The sequence below is a fragment of the Sitophilus oryzae genome, unplaced genomic scaffold (genome assembly GCF_002938485.1).
Source record: "Sitophilus oryzae breed Bouriz unplaced genomic scaffold, Soryzae_2.0 scaffold_1188_pilon_pilon, whole genome shotgun sequence".
NCBI classification, from domain to species: domain Eukaryota; kingdom Metazoa; phylum Arthropoda; class Insecta; order Coleoptera; family Curculionidae; genus Sitophilus; species Sitophilus oryzae.
The window spans coordinates 296,314-316,153 of record NW_022145824.1 but is presented as its reverse complement, the minus strand read 5'-3'; the positions used below and the strand labels follow the sequence as shown (position 1 = coordinate 316,153).

Here is a 19,840-nt window from a genome sequence, read left to right as displayed (position 1 = left end):
ATTCCTAATCTTAAATTGAAAACCGCGTTTCGCTAGCTACTGTAATTTTGAAGTTACGATTTTTTCAAATTTTTAACCCCCTCCCATACCCCCTTACCAACCCCCACGCCCATCACACAAAAACTAATGGCCAGATTCTCGGGTGCCACAGTATTTTTGTGCCTAATTTGGTTAAAATCGGTTTAGCGATTTTTGAGTTATCGTGTTACAGACGGACAGACGGACAGACAGACACCATGAAAATATTTTGTATTTTGGGTCATTTATGACCCAAATAACTCATTTTGAGAGTAATTAAAAAAACTTTTTTTTGTCGATCTTAATAGCCTACCATACCTGTTGGTATGGTCGGCTAAAAACGTAGAAAACTATTTTATATTATAGAAAGTTTGGCATAGAATTTTGAACACCCTGTATGGTTTAAGATTACGATATTTATAGCAATGTAAGTACAGACCAACTACAATAAATACCTAGTATAGTTTTGATTTCAGGACATTTCTTGTATTTTTAATATTATTTTAAAAAAGGACTGAAAAAATATTGTATTTATTTATTTATTAATATTTCTGAAACTATTTAATAATATCTTGGGATTATGTAAAGTGATCAGAAAGAAGGCCAAAAATGCAATAACATACAGGGGGTTTTGCAATAATGGAATAATATACAGGCATATAATAATATAAAATGCAATAATATACAAAGCAAAAAATGCAATAATATACAGGTAAACGTTCCATTTAAAAAAATTATCCCGATCTATCCACATTTTTTTGAATCACCCTTTAGAAATACATCCTAGTACATAGTTTAGGCGGTGGTTTAGGCACAGAGTACAGAATATTTTGTATTCTTTGGTTTATGTTTGCGCTTATCCAAAATTCCTAATTTTTTAATTATAGGAGTATTTTTGTCGGACCAGTATAAAGTAGACGTATTTTTGTCGGACCAGTATAAAGACCCGACGTATTTTTGTCGGACCAGTATAAAGTAGTAGAAAAAATTTCGAATCGTCGCGCGTCGCAACCCTTATTTGCGGCAACTTTTTGATTGGGACAATGTTAAAAGTGTATTCTTCTATTGATAAATATAAGCAAAAACTAGGTTTTGATTAAAAATGTGATGAGCTGCAGCCGGATCCTGTACTATTGCTTCTTAGTTTCTTCTAAATAAAGTATCTAATGCTTTCATAGCAATGAATAATTTACGTCAAACAAGAAATCTCACTGAAATAATAAATTTTTAAATAGCCTATACGAAGCAACTTAATTGGCGAGGGTGAACGTCCCATCGATCTGTCCAGTCCAGACGAGGTCGTAGGTATCCGAGATTCGGCAATAAAACAAGCTCGGGGATGAGTTCAAGAAACTGCCATATGCGAGCAAGGATTCCGCGATATTCGATTTAGCAACTCGCCGACTATTTGTCCTTCTTCTTCGTAGTAATCGTCATTTTCTCGTTTTAGGAAAACAGATTTCGGTCTAGACGATAATCTACGTTTCATATTTTGGCTCTAACAGGTTCATCGTCACCCAACGACTTGAAAAATTGCACTTGCAACAATGCATTTGGCCAAGAAATATTATAAACTATAATAGAATACGTACAATTATTTTAAATACAAGCATAAAATTAAATATGAATTGAATTTGGATATGTTTACGACCACTTTGTAAAAGTGACAAAAACAGATGATCTACCCTTGCGGTAAATAGGTTATTACAGAGAGAACACAAATTGTCGTAATCACCAGAGAATAGGTACATTGGTAATCACAGCAAAGCTGCTGTCATAGCAACAGTCAATAATAAACAAACCTTTCACATTACACCATAGATACAGGAAACAAGTTTAGATTGGAAAGTGCCCATAAGGACAATGTAAATACTACCGTATGATCGAAAAAAAAACGGAGTCCAGTTGGCTTGGAAATGAACATCGATGACATTTTCCATATAATTTTACATATAAAATGACAGTGATCTTCATTTCATAGCCAACTGGACTCCGTTTTTTTTTCGATCATACGGTATTTGGCACTATTCTTACAACACGCAATGGTCGCTCTCCAAAGCTTTTGATAATTTCGGAGCGGTTCAGTTGTTTTTCCGGAATTATGTCGCGAAATATTATTTACTCAAATTTATTATTATTTTCTTTTAATTTTTTAAATAAAATACAATATGTTTCATATAATAACCTTTATTTTATACAATAAGGACATGTATGAAATACGTATGAAACATTGGAAACCGACGTTATGCCAGGATCCACGATAGTTTTTGCAGTTTACAGTTCACACAGCTTTTTAAGTTTTTAATGCCACTTTTTCACAATTATCACGTGTTTGAGTAAATTATATTCGCGTCCAGTCCGAATGTATTATCTTGATTTTTCTATACGTAGTACCGTCCCTGCGTGCACAATTTTAAAGCTATAAGCTAAATTCCCTCCCGCTACCAGTGTAGGTGGCCGCGCCGGCCCTGGCGCGGCGGTCGGTATTCGTCTTTCGTGCACGGTGCAGTGCGGATCGTAGCTCTCCGATTTCTTCGTCGTAGATCGATGAAGCCATTTTGTTTATTCTCTACTCATTTTGGATATTACTATGTAATACACGGTGTTCTACAGCTAGGTAGAACACAAGGAACAATATGTAAGTATTGTATAATATTTATTTTTAGAGAAAAACGAAGTGGACGTAAATAACGGAATATTAGAATTAGATAAAAGAAGAAAACAATAAGAATATTATATATATCGGACTGTTGTACTCTCAGTGAGACAAAGTTCGTACGTGTAAAGAATGTCCTTCTCCTTGTAAGAGGAATTCTCATTTATATAAGGTTCTATATCTCGCAGTCAAAGAGAATATTATAAATGCCAAAGTGTTGCATCTCCGAGTGAGTCAAATTTCGTACTTTTAGAGGATGGCCATATGAGAGAGATTCCTTTTATAAGTCAATATTGATATCCCACTATCGAGAGATAAATTACAGGGATCACAGGTAAGTATCTTATAATATTTATTTTCAGGTAATTAAATAATGGAGGGAAATAATTGAAGTGGAAGCAAATATCTAAATGTAGAAATTAGAGGCAAGGAGGAGACAATGGAATTAGACAAATGGAGAAAGCAATAAGAATATCGTATATATCGAACTGTTGTGCTCCCAGTGAGACAAAGTTTCCTATTTAGAGAATGCCCTTCTCCTCGTGAAAGGGATTCCTATTATATGAGATTAGAAATCTGGCTATCAAATAATATTATAAATATCGAACTGTTGTTTTCCCAGTGACGCAAAGTTTCCTATTTATAGAGAATGCCCTTCTCCTCGTGAGGGGATTCCTATTGTATGAGGTTCTAAATCTCTATCAAGAGAATATTATAAATACCGAAGTTGTGCCGAAGTGTTGTATCACCCAGGGAGTCAAATTTCTCATTTTTCGAGAATGGCCGTCTCCGTGTGAGGGATTCCTTTATAAGTCATTGTTGATATCCCCTATCGAGATATTAATTACACGTATTACCGGTGAGTATCTTATAATACTTATTTTTAGGAAATTAAATAATGAATGGAAATAATTAAAGTAAAAGCAAATTTCGAAATATGGAAATTAGAGGCAAGGAGGAAACAATGGAATTAGACAAAAAGAAAAAATGAGAATAACATATATATATATCGAACTGTTGTCCTCTCCGTGAGACAAAGTTTCGTACTTACAGAGAATGCCCTTCTCTTCGTGAAAGGGATTCCTATTATATGAGATTCTAGATCTCGCAATCAACAGAGTATTGTATTGTATTGTATTTGACTAAGAGTGGGTCCCATAGGGGACCCTCCACTGAGGCCGCGAGGGCCTATTGTGGCTCAGTTTCTACAAGCTCTAATTTACAAGAGCGTTAAAGTTCATCCTCAAGACCCAGCCTCTTAATATAGGCCGTTCATCAACAGAGTACTATAAATGCCGAAGTGTTTTATCTCCCAGCAATGAAATAAGGTATGAAACAAAATTTTGTACTTTTAGAAAATGCCTATCTCTGGAATGGATTTCTTTTTTTATGAGATTTTAGATCTCACTCTCAAGGGAATATTATTTATATATTTAGGTGCTAAATATTTGTATCTCCCAGTGAGACAAAATTTCGTACTTTTAGAGAATGCCCATCTCCGTGTGGGAGGGATTTCTTTTATACGTTATCGATAGCCTTATCGAAAAATTAATTACACGTATTACATGTAAGTCTTTTAGAATATTTATTTTAGACGAATATTGGATGGAAATAAATAGAAGTACATCCCGAAATGTGGGGATTAGAGGAAAGGAGAAAACAAAGGGATGAGGAATATTGTATAAACACGGACTGTTCTTCTCCCAGTGTTCTTTTCATAGCGAGACAAAGGTTAGTACTTTTAGATAATCCTCTACTCCGTGTGAGAGGGATTCCTTTTTCAAGATATTCCAGAGCTCGCTATCGAGATAATATAATAACCGAAGTGTTGTTGTCTCAATGATACAATTTTTTTTAATTTTAGTGAATGCCCTTCTCCGTGTGAAAGGGATTCCTTTATAAATGACGTTCTCGGTCTCGTTATCGTAGAAGTAGATTTCACAAAAGAATTTCAAGTGATAAATCTAAAAATTTTAGACCCTCAAAAAAATAAAAAATAAACGATATATTTCAACAGGAAAACTCCCCCACACATTATATTTATAAGGCTGGACGTTCAAAAAGCAGGACAGTCGTTCTTTAAGTGTCACTATCTCATAACAGATCGAACACAAGGTCAGCAACTAGGAAGAGGAAAATAACCAAATCTAGCGATTTGTGCAGTTTGTTGGGGGAAGGGCAATCCAAAGAGACAACAGAACATTCGACTCTTCGATGATGATACATTCTTCTTCGGGAGACGAATTCAGTCTTAGCCAATGATCTGGCTTCAGCACAGAACAAGGTCCAACTTTTATATCTGAGAAAATATTTTAGCTCCCTAATTTACCAAGGAGTCATGACATGTCGCCTATCCTCTCCTGTGTCATAATTGTTAAGATGAAGTCCAGCATATTTTCGAAATCAAACTCTTGAAAAAAAAAATCTGGGTTATAAAATTTAACAATAGTCGTCGTAGACTTAATATTCTTTTAAAGGAAGAGAAAAATATTCATAAATATATCATGAAACAAATATGGACGGTTGTTATAGATACCGGACGCATAGTCCTAATGTGGTTGACGGTATCTTGTACGAAAGGTATCAACTATTTTTCCCTCTGAAGGATTTTCAAATGAAAATCATGAGGAAGAAGGACCTCTGGATAAATTTACGTTTGAACCTTGCTTAGAGGAAAAGATACAAACAACGGAATGTATCCAGATATTTGTGACAGATATTCGAATGTCTTTACCTTCCTTCTTTGAAAAAGAGGGGGGGGTGATATATGAGGCACGAGCGGCCAATTCATTAGGTACCCTCCAGTTTGCTGCCTTGCCAGCCTCCTACCATAAAATAGACAACCAACTTAACGTCGACCTCCAAGTCATTAAAAGTAATCAACTTAGCTGACCAGCTAATAATATAATAACTCAAATATGTATATAATAATAAAATAGCTAATATCCCAGATTTTCATAGCTAATATGTAGTGTGTGTGTGTATATATATAAAAAAAAAAAAAAACGTCTCCTATTTTTCTCTATTTTGGCTAAAGAAATTTCTCTATTTTGGCTAAAGCTATTCTTATGGAAATGTAAGTTTTATTCTAAATCTTAAGAACACGTAACTGTGTCTCATTTCAAAAGGAGGTCCTTATGATAACGGCTGTTAAATGCTAATTTGTTTATGTAAATCTTTGACTTTCATATGTTGGAATACTCACCATCTACATTTAGAGTTTATATTTACCCATTTCGGTCTATAAAAGCAGTGTTGTGTTTTGGCCAATACTTTTATACATTTTGACAAAGTGACAGACTTTGTGCAAATTATCGAAACAAAAGTTAGTTTTTTTCTTACAGCTTACAGTATATAATATATATTTTCTCCTCTACAATACACTTTCGAAAGAGATGATTATAATAACATTAATGTAAACTTTCGCAGACTTTGAATTTTTTCTTAAATATATCTGGATGGTTTCTCGTTGAAAGAGGCTTTTGTAAGATATGATGTGTCTAAGGTTTACTGCATTAAAATTTTACCATAAATGTTCCCTAACAGTTCTACTTTCTTATCTAGAAATTTCGGAAAGAATAGACATATCAATTAAATCATAAAGCACAAATAGTTTTCTTGCAGTTTTACGTATATAAATAGATTATATAATTCTTGCCGTGAACTGCTATGAAAAATAATAAATCATATATTGGTTTCACGTTTAACCTTAGATATCAGAGACAGATGTCAGTTTGTTTTTAGTCAGTATATAATTATATATGCATATCATAGTTACTGAAAATTATCAACAAAAAAAAATAATACAAATAATAATAAAACTTCTGGTATAAAATTGACACAGATCAATATCTGTGTCTACTTTATATCAATGTCCACAATATCTATACCAATGTATGGATCGAAACCTAATATATATGATGACTCTGGTTTAATTCATCGACGTAATTAAAGCATTTTGGAAAATAAATTATTGAGAATCTTAATTTCTTACTAAAGGCTTAAAAAGTAAGGCCTTTTAAATATTAAGCAATGGGTTATAAACACCTTAAAAATATATATATATATATATATATATATATATATATATATATATATCGGTTAAACCTCACTATAGTCGAGTTATCCACGCAGTTCTACATTGAGACAGGGATTTCTATCGACACGATGAGTTAACTGGTTTATAAAGTATAATTGAACAATTTTGGCAGAATCCTTTATGGAAAGTGCCATCTTATGGGTTTCTGTCTCTGCTTGGTATGCATATATGTATAGGTAAAATTGTCACAATTTAATAAATCCATGTATTGATGGCCGTTAAATTGGTTTCATCTTGGTTGCATTCAATAAACATATTTATAATTTCAGCTATTTTGTCTCAAAAAAAAAAAAAAAAATGTTTTCTGCACCACATTCATTAATTTGCAACCATCAGTTCTTTAAACATCTACGTATAGAAAAAATCAAGATAATACATTCGGACTGGACGCGAATATAATTATACGATCAAACGAACTTACCTGAAGTGAAGTTCGATCGTAATTATATGAGGTGTTGTCCAGAATGTATTATCTTCCCACCCCTCCCGTTTTGCCCCATGGTCGCTTGAATTAATGAATATATCTTTGAAAAATGAATACCGACCGCCGCGCCAGGGCCGGCGCGGCCACCTACACTGGTAGCGGGAGGGAATTTAGCTTATAGCTTTAAAATTGTGCACGCAGGGACGGTACTACGTATAGAAAAATCAAGATAATACATTCGGACTGGACGCCTCATATAATTACGATCGAACTTCACTTCAGGTAAGTTCGTTTGATCGTATAATAAAACGTAAGTTAAACTCACAAGATAGCAATAATTACTTTGAAAATAGACGCTTTAAACATTTTTCGGTATTTTTTCAATGAGGGCAGTTTAAATTTTGAAAGATTTTATAATCTTTGAAGATTCTGACTTTGACAAGAGAAAATTATTTCTGTTCTTGTTTACGGTTGTTCTTAGCAACAGCTATAGCAGCGCCAGATCCCGTACAACGTATGCACCCCAAAACAATTATAAGTTTTGGGCGGCAAACCGAACATTCCAATCTCAACTTGTTACCTTTATCTATGCATTACATATTATGTGATAGGTAATATACAGTCTTAAATAAGTAGGTACAAATATTTTCAGGGCTGGAAGATCTCGATAAAAGAAACATATTTTCTCTTTACTGTTTTTCAAATAACTCCAAAATAACCGAGATATTTTACTTTGAAAATTTCCAAAAAAAATGATTTTTCGCTTAAATTTTGAGAACCGCTGAATCTGGATCTTTTCTGGGGTTTCTTTCGTGTAAATTTCATCTACTACTTACTATGTTACAAAAGATATGTTTTTTAACTAAAAAATTTTCAAAAAATTCCAAATTTTCAATTTTTTTTCGCGGAAAAAACGTCAAAGAGGTGCTTCCTGGGGTCGAAATATGACCCCTAAAAATATGCCTGGACTAGAACCGTTCTGCTTCCAAAATGGAAACTAACTTAAAGCAAAACTCAATCACACGGAAGGCTCCATCCGTAACTGAAATGGATATCCTGCAACGTTCGAAGACACTTGAAGAAATTTCTCAGGACTTACGAGAAAAATCAAACATTTTCCTTGATTTAAGTAAAGCCGCGTCCAAGCTAAGCGAACAAAACGTTCGCGAACATATATAATTAGCACTATGTACTCGTAGCAGCAGGTCGTAAACGACGGCACAGCCCATCGCATCAGTCCCGAGGACTGAGGTGCGGGGAAGAATGCGACAACCAGTTTACTCTATAGATCTAGGATGCGTTTAGGCAATCGCTGTTTTTTCGAGTGCCCGGCTTAATGTGAGTTGAAAAAATAAATATGGATGATAAGGTGAAAATTGCGGCAGCTGCTTTTATTGTATTGGCTGATGCTTGCAAAAAAAAACAAAAAAAGAAACTCTGTAGCAAAACAAAATTGATGCAAAGTTGAGAAAACTACAGTGCAAGTAACAGTTTAAGAACTTTTGTCGTTGAAGCATCAATATTTAGCAGGCGGAGGGCAGAGGATCACAGGGGTCTTTTGGTAGATTATTCGTTATAGTGTATTTTTAAGACCTGTATTCATTTTCAGCCGATTCTACCAGGTGTTTCTCAAAAGGGGCTTTCCTTTTTTACTTTTTTATTTTTTCAGATAATACAACGAAATTTGGTTTGTTAGTATATGACATAAATCGGGATTGATTGACGTATTCAATTACCTTCGGTCGCTTCCTGTTTCACCGGAAATGACTACAACTTTGGATTTTTAGATTGTATCCTAAGTACTTTTTTACTTTTACTATTTGATAGAAAATGACATTCTGAATAGAATGACATACCATACGTCAATTTTAGACATTTCCAATTAAATAAAAATAGCATTTTAAATTTCAATCTAGAGTGCCAAGACTGAGTTAAAACTATTAATTTGCAATCAAAGAACCTTGGAAACAATCGCCGTAGGCGTATTTCGATTGCCTTTGGTGTGAGTTTTTTTGTATTTATAGCACGCGAAATACCCGAGCGATTTTGTATAACTCATGCGCATGCGCGGAAGCAAAGGAGCAAAAGTGGAGTGCGGCTCCCTAGCTTCTAGTTGATATTGAAGATAGAAAACTAACCTCTATAAAATGGTCCCAGATAATGGCGTTTGTCAAAGCCCTGAGACTGTATGATGCACGCGAAACGATTACTCAAGAACGGGGGGCACAATTGATCTATAAAGTCGCGCTGATAACTTCGCGCCTCCCATACAATCTACAATCTCCAAAGCTTTGTCTTAGATTTTTAGCTCTGCATTATTACAACTACAGAAACTTATACACTAGATAAACTACAGTTATTTAAATTAAACAAATGAATATAATATTTCTGAGAGTATTTCAATTTAAAAAGTACCATTTTCTTCTTACTATTTTTTCATTTTCGAAAAATATAGTTAACGGTCTAGGTCTACAATCTAGACGATTTCTATTATAGTTTTTTTCGTCTCGTTAGGTTGATCGATATACAAGAAATTGAAGGAGAAAGCAATATTCATTCACTTTAGTTAATATTCGGTGGTATTAGTAACGAATTTTTGTTATATTTTCATTTTCTAAAAACAATTTACCGTCTAGACGGTCTCTGCTCTTTTATTTTCTCGCCAAGCAGGTTCACTGCCAAACAAGGAACTGAAAAGAATACAATTTTCATGAGCGCCGTAATAGATTGTCCACTAGATTTATTTTCTGCAGTCTACAAACCAACGGAGCATGAGATTATGTATGATTTATTATTTGCATGCATAAATTGCAGAATGTAACGTATGGCAACTTTTTAAATTCTTAATATAGTTTAATTATTTATTGCCCTCTTTATATAAAAATATACAGAGGTCCGAATTGTATTCGGAAAACTTATATTCGGGCACTATATTCTGCAGTTAAAAATAAGTAAGAGTTTGTATAAATTCGTGTCTTAAAATGCTTCGTTTCGGACACATCAGAGTGTAGAGGTCTATATTTCCGTTTTTTCCAAATAATTTCTGAACTACAGTCGGTATTTCGACGAATGGTGTTTTGAATGGCTGAAAAATGGTGTTTTTGACATGAGAAATTTGACTGCGATGTCAACATGGCTCCTACTTGTCGGGGGCGCCACTTACATGTTTTTTAAACGTTTTGAAGAGTCATCATTTTTTGTCCGTACCTGTATAAAACTACTGAGTGAAAAAATATACATTTTCGTCATTTTTTTACGCAAAAAAGGTTTCTTGGTAAAAATCGCTATGAGCCACTGTTCTCAAGATATTTGGAATCGAAATAATCAATACATGTAATTTTTGACAAAAAATAAACATGATGACTACATTGTTATTTGACTGAAATTATAATTTTGGGAACTTTTTATTTTTTAAATTAATCATAAATTTTTCTAGAAAAAAATATGTTAAAACAGTTTCTGTCGAACCTTTGGCACAACATTTCAAATTTATTATTTCAGTTTAATACCTATCTAGTTAACATGTTTAATTTTTGTGAATAATGACATGTATTCACTATTTCGATTACAAATATCTTGAGAACTATTTACTCGTAGCGATTTTTACCAAGAGTACTCGTCATAAGTAAAAGACATACTAGTATCAAAATCGAATTTATAATGTCAAAAAAGCAGCCAGACACAAATTTTCATTCAAATATGGAAGTTGGTTCCAAAATTATTTAGAAAAATACGAAATAACATAAAGATAAATAAGATGAAACTTCTACACCGTGCATATCCAAAACAAAGTATTTTGGGACATTATTTTGTACAAAGTATTTTGCTTATTTTTATCTGTAGAATATACTGCCGAAGTTTTCCGATTACAATTCGGACCACCCTGTATATAAATATGTTTCTAAAAAACCGTATTTCCAAATATTATCTATATCTTTTAAACAGATCTCTGGAATTACAATAAAAAGAAGAATTGTATCTCCTTTCTGGAAATATCAGAATATCAACATGAAAAACATGATGAAAAAATGTTTTGAAATTAATTCAACATGAAAAACAAATATTTACATTTAAAAATTTTTATTTGAGAGTCTCGTAAATACATCAGTAGCTAATTTATTACAAAAATAAAATTGAGTAGTGCTTCTAAGACATTTTTCCTTAAAAATAATTTATTAAAAATTTTTACAATATTTACAATTCTTACGTTTATAATGTAGTTTGATTCGATGGCTTTTTAATAACTACTATTAATAGTTCGTATCTAACTTATTTTTGGATGTCCGATGCTAGGTATGTATACTATGCCAATTTTTTTAAATTCGACAAAAATAACTTACAATGAGAGCTCTAATTACATATTATCAAATCTCGTTTGAAACTGGCTTTAAACTAGTTGAATATTTACGTCAAAAAGTGCTATCATCTCCAAAATTTAAGAAACTTGATCAAAATGTAATATTAAACTGAAATAGCTATTTCTTGAAGAAAATTCATTTAAAAAATTATGAAATACAACTTACCTATCTAAAATAGATTTCACTGAATTAAAAACTATACAGGGTGTTTCAAAGACATGTGCCATCTCTCGTGGGGAGATTCCTCACGTAAAAATAAGATTTATTTTTCATATCAACATAGGTCCGATTCTGCTTTGTTTCGTAGCTACAGGGTGAACCTCTTAATATTTTTTCGATTTATTGTAATGTAATGGTATTGTAAAAAAAGCATGTACGCCACTGACCTTTTTTTATCTTGTTAGTAAAATAGTGTAAGCAGTTTAATGCCGATTAAAAGTTGTCTCTTGATATTTTATCGATTTCGGCCTCCTTGATGAGATAAACGCAATTATATTAATTTGTCTTGATCCAAACATCCTTTAAAAAAATAATAATTTTCGCAAGTTAATATCATTAACTTGTGAAAGTTTTAAATAAGTACCTACTCATTGATTCCTCATCAAAAAATATGAAAAAAAGTTCCTATAAACATGGATATGGAAATGCATAGCTTTTGAGTTACAGGATGTTAAAACTTTTTAAAATTAGGTTTTTTTTAATTATCACATATCATATTGAAATTGCTGTAGGTTACACTAATAGTAATAATAACTAATAGTAATAATATTTAATAATAAATTAGGTGAAATATATGATTTAATAATCTTATTTTTATTTTTATTTTATTAAACGTGATTAATAAAATACCGTTTATCTCATCAAGAAGGCCGAATTCCACAAAATATCAAGAGATAGCTTTTAATTGGCACTAAACGGCCTGCATAATTTTTATATCAAAAGAAAAAAGTCAGTGACGCACATGCTTTTTTTTAAATATTCCAGTAGTAACCTATATGCACGTCCCTGGTGAATTTATCTCCACTTTTTTAGTATTAAAATATGAAGCACTTATAGTAACTTTTACCCTCAAAATTTCATTCGAATCACTAAAACTATTTGGAAGAAAATTATAATACATCGCAAAAATATTAAGATTTTAACACCCTGTAGCTACCAAACAAAGCAGAATCGGACCAATGTTGATATGAAAAATAAACCTTAATTTTACGTGAGGAATATCCACGAGAGATGGCACATGTTTTTTGAAACACCCTGTATAACAATATTTCGCCACTCTAAAGCTCTTTCTCTAAAAGTCTACACCATTTTCTCAACTAAAAAAAACTCAAAACCCTTTTTTCTTCCCCCACCAGTTTCTCAACTAATCTCAAAAAATATATAAAGTATTGTCAGTGATGATGAATCCAGGATTTACTCTTATGAAGCCAAAAATAAACGTCAATCAGCTGTTGGAGTGTTCCGAGATGAACCAAAACCGACAAGAGTTATCCGTTCTCGAAGTGTTCCCAAAAAGATGGTGCATTTGTCTGAAAATCGGGTCGTGTAGCAACAATTCTTCTGCAACATCAAAGAACTGTTGCTGCTGATTGGTATGTATCTATTTGTTTGCCGGAAGTAATTGCTGAGTTTCCAAAAACCAACACTCAGCGACGCCATGGTCCTCCACCAAGACGATGCAAGTTCCCATCCCATATAGCTCGATAAACAATTGAGTTTTTAAAGCAAGAAAACATCGAAGTGTTGGACCATCCTCCATAGAGTTCCGACCTAAATCCTAACGATTTATTTACTTTTCCAAAAGTTAAGAATAAACCGCATTTGAAGGTACCGTTTGCAGGTACTGATAAGCGAGTGAAATAACCGCTTTCAGAATTGGTTCCCACGGATGCAAAAATGCATTTCTCTTCATGGAGAATACTTCGCAAAACAATAGTGTTTAAAAGTTATCTACTGTTTTTTTTCTACCTCTATATGCAAAATATAAAAGACAACCCTCGTATTTCAGTACAGGTAGTTGGTTTTGGACTGTATACTAGTGTGCACCAAAAAAATTTTTTTTACTTACTGTCAAAATATCGTCCATGATAATGAAAGAAAATTCTGGTAAAGTTTGAGCCCTTAATATTAATATTAAGAGGTGTCTCATCGTGATTTTCTATTTCCCATTTGAATAAAACCGGAAATTTTGTTGAATTTTATTGCTTTCTAACAAATCAGCGTGTTGTAAATATCAATACAGATTCTTGTGATTCCTGATTATTGTAATTAGCGATAATATTATTGTTATATTATTATTTTCAATGTTTTACCAAAGAACACTTGATGAACTATACGAAAAATAGGATATTTTATGTTTTTGAGTCATTATTTCATGATAAAATCTAAAAAATTGTGGAAGTTATCATAATATACGATTTCAAGTTGAACTTTAACCTTTAATAACTTTCAAAAGAGTGCATTAAACGAAAAATCATATCAGACCTTTTTTGAAGACCGTTCAATTTCCTACAAGACTATGTATTGATTTTTCAATCTGCCGAATTGTTAGAACGCAATAAACTCCCCGTGTTATTTAAATGGGAAATAGGAAATCATGATGATTAATACATATTAAGACCTTAAACTTAACCATTTTTTTTCATCATCGTGAACGATATGTTCACGGTAATTAAAAGAATGTATACACATTATTGTATACTAAAATAAAGATGCATTCGTAAATGTATGTATGTAATGTATTAGAGATCTTTAGAAGTTCAGGAGAAAAATAGAAATCGTAACTAATCCTAGAATTCTAGATCAGTTGTTTTATTATTCTGTGCATCTGCTAAAATTAAGTGTTTGATTTGGAATAAACCTTTTCTCAACAACAATAATCATTTTTTAATATAGATTTTAATTGCTGAACGATGTGGGATCAGTTCAGCGGTCGTATGATAACAATAAATAACTTTTATTCTTTACTGTTATTTAACGTTATTTCTTTTATGAGTATTTTGAAAAAAATATACATTCAAATCTACTCATTTATATTCTAAAACACATCAGAATACAGAAATTCGCACATGTAAGAGAAATATAATATATAATTCGATATCCTTTGAAGAGAGAATTGCTAGAAATACGAAATGAGAACGCAACTCCTACGCCACTGCTCGATGTTTTTGACCGCGAATACGATGCACTTTATGCAGAAAAGGTCAAAGAACCGCCGAAAACGAATTCATTATCGGGTTCTTGTTTACGAGCGAGTTTTGCCGGCAAACTTTGGACTTCTAACGAATCGAAAGATTAATCTTAAAACCCAAAGTTTTAATTAGAAAAGTTGTAATATTAGTTTGCTATAAGTAGATTTAAAAATAGAAATAAGATACCTACATAAACCGGATTTTCTTGTAAAAATACTAAAGTTTATTGACATCTGTAATCAATGAACCCACAAATATAAACATCCATGATACAGGAAATATTCAAGTTTAAAATTATGTTTAAACACCTGTTTCTAGAAAATCCTTTTCAGAAAAAAAATAACACACAGGTTAAATACTTTTTCTCGGTTTTCACGTCTAGGATAGGACCATTTCCTAAAATTTTACACTTTATTTTAACCTGCGTCTAAACTAACAAGGCTTGCGTAAACATCTGTTATCCAAAAACCACCCTAAACTGCATTTCATAGAATTTTATAAAAGCAGCAGGTCAAAATAGAAAATACGTACTTGAACCCCTACATCGCTCTACAAAGATTTGTTTGGCTAAACATATATATTTTTTATTTTAAATTTTTAAACTCTGATATTTTTGTTTGCTTTATATTATTTTAATAAGTTAGTGCATATGTGTTTATTTTTATTAAATTTGTTTTATTTAAGTAATTATAAAAATCAATTACAAAAATACAATATAATGAATGGTGCAAAATTTGCTTGTGGTTACACAAACTGGTTAGCGCAAGTACTTTATATAATTTTTTTATTATATGCAATTATTTTATGTAGGTATACCGGGTGCGTCTCAAAAGTGGCTCACCCCTATAAGTTTTTTATTTTTCTAAATAAAAAAAACGAGATTAGGTTTGTTATTATATGACATACCTAAATTAGGATTGATTGACGTATTCAGTTGTTTTCCGTCGCTTCCTGTTTCACGAGGGTCACCCGGTCACCCACGTTCCATTTGAAAAAATTGAGATATCTATCTAGTATTTCCCAAGGTTTCTTGATTAAAAAATTAGTATTTTTAACACAGCCATGGCACTCTAGATTTAAATTTATAATACAACTTTTTTAAGCAAGAATGTCAAAATTTGACATATGATACATATATCATTCTATTCAGAGTGTCATTTTCTATCGAATAAAGTAAAAAAATACCGAGTGTGCCATTTAAAAAATCAAAAGTTGTAGTCATTTCCGGTGAAAAAGGAAGTGACCGAAAATAATTGAATATGTCAATCAATCCTAATTTATGTCATATACTAACATACCAAATCTCGTTTTTTTTTTATCTGAAAAAATAAAAAAGGTATAGATGTGAGCCACTTCTGAGACGCACCCGGTATAAAATTTACATTTAATCTACATTAAACAATTTGGATATTATAAAACAGTACAATAACAGATAAATAACGAGAGAATAACCAAAGTACCAATTCAATCACACAATTTTTACATAAAAACATTTATTAAATTGTATAAACCAAAAATTTACGATTTATGATTTATGTTTATATTATCGCCTATTTTTTAGTAAAAATATATTTAAAAACAAATACATATCCCAGTAATGTCCATAGATACAGTTATCGAAAGTATTTGATGACTGATAACGGCGCCTTTCATAAAACAAAGTTGTATTTTTGCCAATAAATCTGTGATCTAAAAAGACTACTTCAACCAAAACTCTAAACCTTTGAACTCGTTGGCACGGTGGCACCAAAACATTTCAGAAAATATCCGGTGCAATTCAAGTACGTAAACAAACGGCGTTTGGTCACGAACTCGACGAAACTTCAAAACTATTATGACAGTACTTACATGTTCTGTCTCCTGCGGCAGATAATACTCCATTTCTGCTCAACGGTACCTGTCCCGAGGCGTTTCTAAACAATTTCGCTAAAGTGCCGGCCATAGTTTTGTGTTTCCTAACCTAACAAAACCGTAAATGTGTTGCGGAGGAGCGGTTGCCTGTCGTTCGAACCGTATTTTTATCAACAACCGGTGCATTCGACGTCGGCGGCCGTCACTCTGTTTCTGTAGCGCGAGCCGGTTTTGCGCACTCTCTCTTTCGTTTCGTTTGGATTTCGTGTACATGCAGGTTTCTAAACGTATACTCGGCCAATCTGGAAGTAGTTTAAAAAGGAACAGAACAAAATTAAGTAAAACTTTTTTTCTATGTCTATAATTTATGTTATTTTTTGTCAGTGTCAAAATCATTAAAGTGACAGTAACTGTTGGGTGACATTTTTAGGAGAATAAATAATATACGAGTGTAGGTATGTTGAGATGGCGATGTAAACTTAAAGACAGATAACCCTTGATCCCTGGAAAATATAGAGTTTGGACACCCATCTGTTAAAAAATATATCGTTTCAAAGGTTGTTTATTTGCAATAATATGGCGATTAAACAAACATAATATGTATTTATATTTATTGATAAAAATTTTAGGTACCTATTCAAATAAGGGCGTTTGTAGCCGCTGACCTAGCGGGAGGCAATTGGCATAAATGGAGGGGTGTTTCACTATTGGAATTACCTGTACATTTTCTTAGCAGTCATTGACAGACTTACGGCAGTCGCTTACTAAAATTACATGGCAGTTATAGGCAGTATTCTTCGCAGTCATTGGCAGTCGGTGGCCGAAAATATTGCAGTTTACATATACTGACTTACATATATTTATACTTACAAAAGTAGATTCCTAGATTTTCGTTATACTTACGATTCTATATGTGAAAGGAACATCGGAGATCAGGCGAATAGCCAAGCAGTACAAAATTAAAACTGCTTTTAAGTATAGGACTACTGTCAAAACAAAAAAAAAACAGAATCATCAAACCAAGAAAAAGAGTGCATCTAGCAGGTGTACCTTACGAGTGCGGTGAGTCGTATATTAGAGAAACAAAACGTCCTCTACATGTACTACTTGACGAACATTAAAAGTATACGCAAAGAGGCGAAACAATGAAGTCAGGCATTGCAGATCATGTGTGGGCAAAGCACTCGGTTTGTCCACAAAGAACCCCATTGGAAAAAGCGCAGATTTAAAGAGGCCGTATTTATTTCTAACAATAATAAAATCTTTAGCAATCCAAGTATGGTATGTAAACATTAAAAAAACATAAACACTGAGCGAGAATAAGTAAAATAGGTAGAAAACAAAACGAAGAAGATATGTGTTCTAAAACAATGTAAATCTATAAATGATGATGAAACATACTAGAAGAACAGACAAAGGCTATTCTTAGCTATTCTAAGCTATTCTTAACCCATTCTTAGCAATTTTGGGCTGCGTTGGGACTGTAACAGAAAACTGCTTCATTTCTCCTTTTTAGAGAAATCGTTCATTTCAATTTGCTAATATTTATTTTTTTGTTAGTCTAATTATATTCTAATTAATTAAAAAAAGCGAATCATGCTTTAGCAAATTATGCATCCAATTTACATTTCATATTTTCACTATCACAAGGATAATTTCTATTAATCTTGTTAGGAGGGGCGGATACAGGAATTTATTTTAGGGGGTGGGGTTAAAAAGTAATGTAGAATATGCTTTTTAGGTCGCCATTTTTAACACAAAAGCATAATATTTAACCCAATTAACAGATTTTAGAAGGGGCCGGGCCCCATTGGAACCCCTCTGTACCCGCCGTTGCTTGTTAAATTTGATGATAGAATTTAAGTAAAATCGGTTTTCTTATAATTGAAATTATTGTATTAAAATTTTTTGAAAGTTTTTATTGATTTATTATATTACAGAGATAGATATATTATAGAATTATAAGATAATTATTATATATTTTATCTCAGGAATGAAAAAGATATCTACATCTTCGATTCCCAATGATACTTCGCATTATCCTTATATTATCACAGACTAACCTATTTAGTTTGTGGTATTATCATTAAAACACATGTTAATGTGTAATTTAGATCTGTAAAACAGCTTTCATTAAATAAGTAAATAAAAATGTTTTAATTTTTTTAGATACTTCTTTTTAGATACAAATATGATATAATGTAGATGATTTGTGTCCGACTCCATGACATTTTTATTAAATGATGAAATAAAATTCCGCCATGTTGGCTAGTGATAGCGTTTTAAACTAAAAATATATGTTTTTTATCGGCTGTTGAGCTTTTAAACTCATAACGCGTTCTACTTACATTGATTTATATATTTTTATTTTCAGAACCGTGATATACAAATAAAAATAAAAACCTATATTTCAAACAAAAATATTCTGTAGCAACAAATTATGATATATAGAAGGGACATTAAAAATATAAAAGTACATTATTAAGTTAAACAATGAATTTGCTTTTGCAATACATTTTTTGGCGAGAAAACCTAAGAACAAAGATATTAACACAAAGAAATTATGGCGGAGATCGACATTGTTGATGGTTGTTTTTATTTTAAAATCCACACACAGATATAGGCTATTTTAGTTTAGTATTTTGTTTCTTCGCATTTAGAAACAGGGGCTGCTGAAAACGGGAACATCTTGGACACAAACTGCAGAAAATGTTTCGAAACATTTCCTCTAAAAGTTTTGATTCCGCATCGAAACATTTCAGGAAACGGCTAGTGCCACCACATTGGAAAAAATGTTTCCTATTTGGGGCATATTATTGTATATAATATAATAAAAATTAATATGTAATTTGTGTCAAGAAACAGGCACAATTATTAGAAACATTATCTAAAATGTGTACAAAAATGCTAATTGGGAATGGCACAATGGAGGACCATTGGATAGGTTTCTTTTTAATTATGTTTCTTTTTCAGCCATTGTTCCCACTGTTTCCGGTCATGTTTGCGCTTGACAAGAGAACCTTTTAGCTGAAAATAGCCTTAGAAAAGACGAAAAAAACGCAAACGTCGGCAATTTTTTAAATAAATGCTTTTTTACTTCCTGGACCTAAACCCGCTAACGCCATTTTTTTCATATTAACCATTAACGTTTAAACTGAAAAATTGCATTAAGAATTGCTTCTATTGCTTCAGCAGTCGCCATCTACTCCCATGTACACGTTTTCGCTCTCGAAAATGATTGTT

General features: G+C 32.3%; 1 protein-coding gene across 1 annotated transcript in view; it reads right to left on the bottom strand.

Moving 5' to 3' along the window:
• Positions 1-16,832, bottom strand: part of LOC115891589 (isocitrate dehydrogenase [NADP], mitochondrial-like) — a 28,878-nt gene extending 12,046 nt beyond the window's left edge. The window contains exon 1 of the mRNA XM_030912089.1: positions 16,595-16,832. Coding sequence (XP_030767949.1) covers positions 16,595-16,688 — 94 coding nt within the window. The 5' untranslated portion in view covers positions 16,689-16,832. The remainder of the gene's footprint in view (positions 1-16,594) is intronic.
• Positions 16,833-19,840: the final 3,008 nt, after the last annotated feature.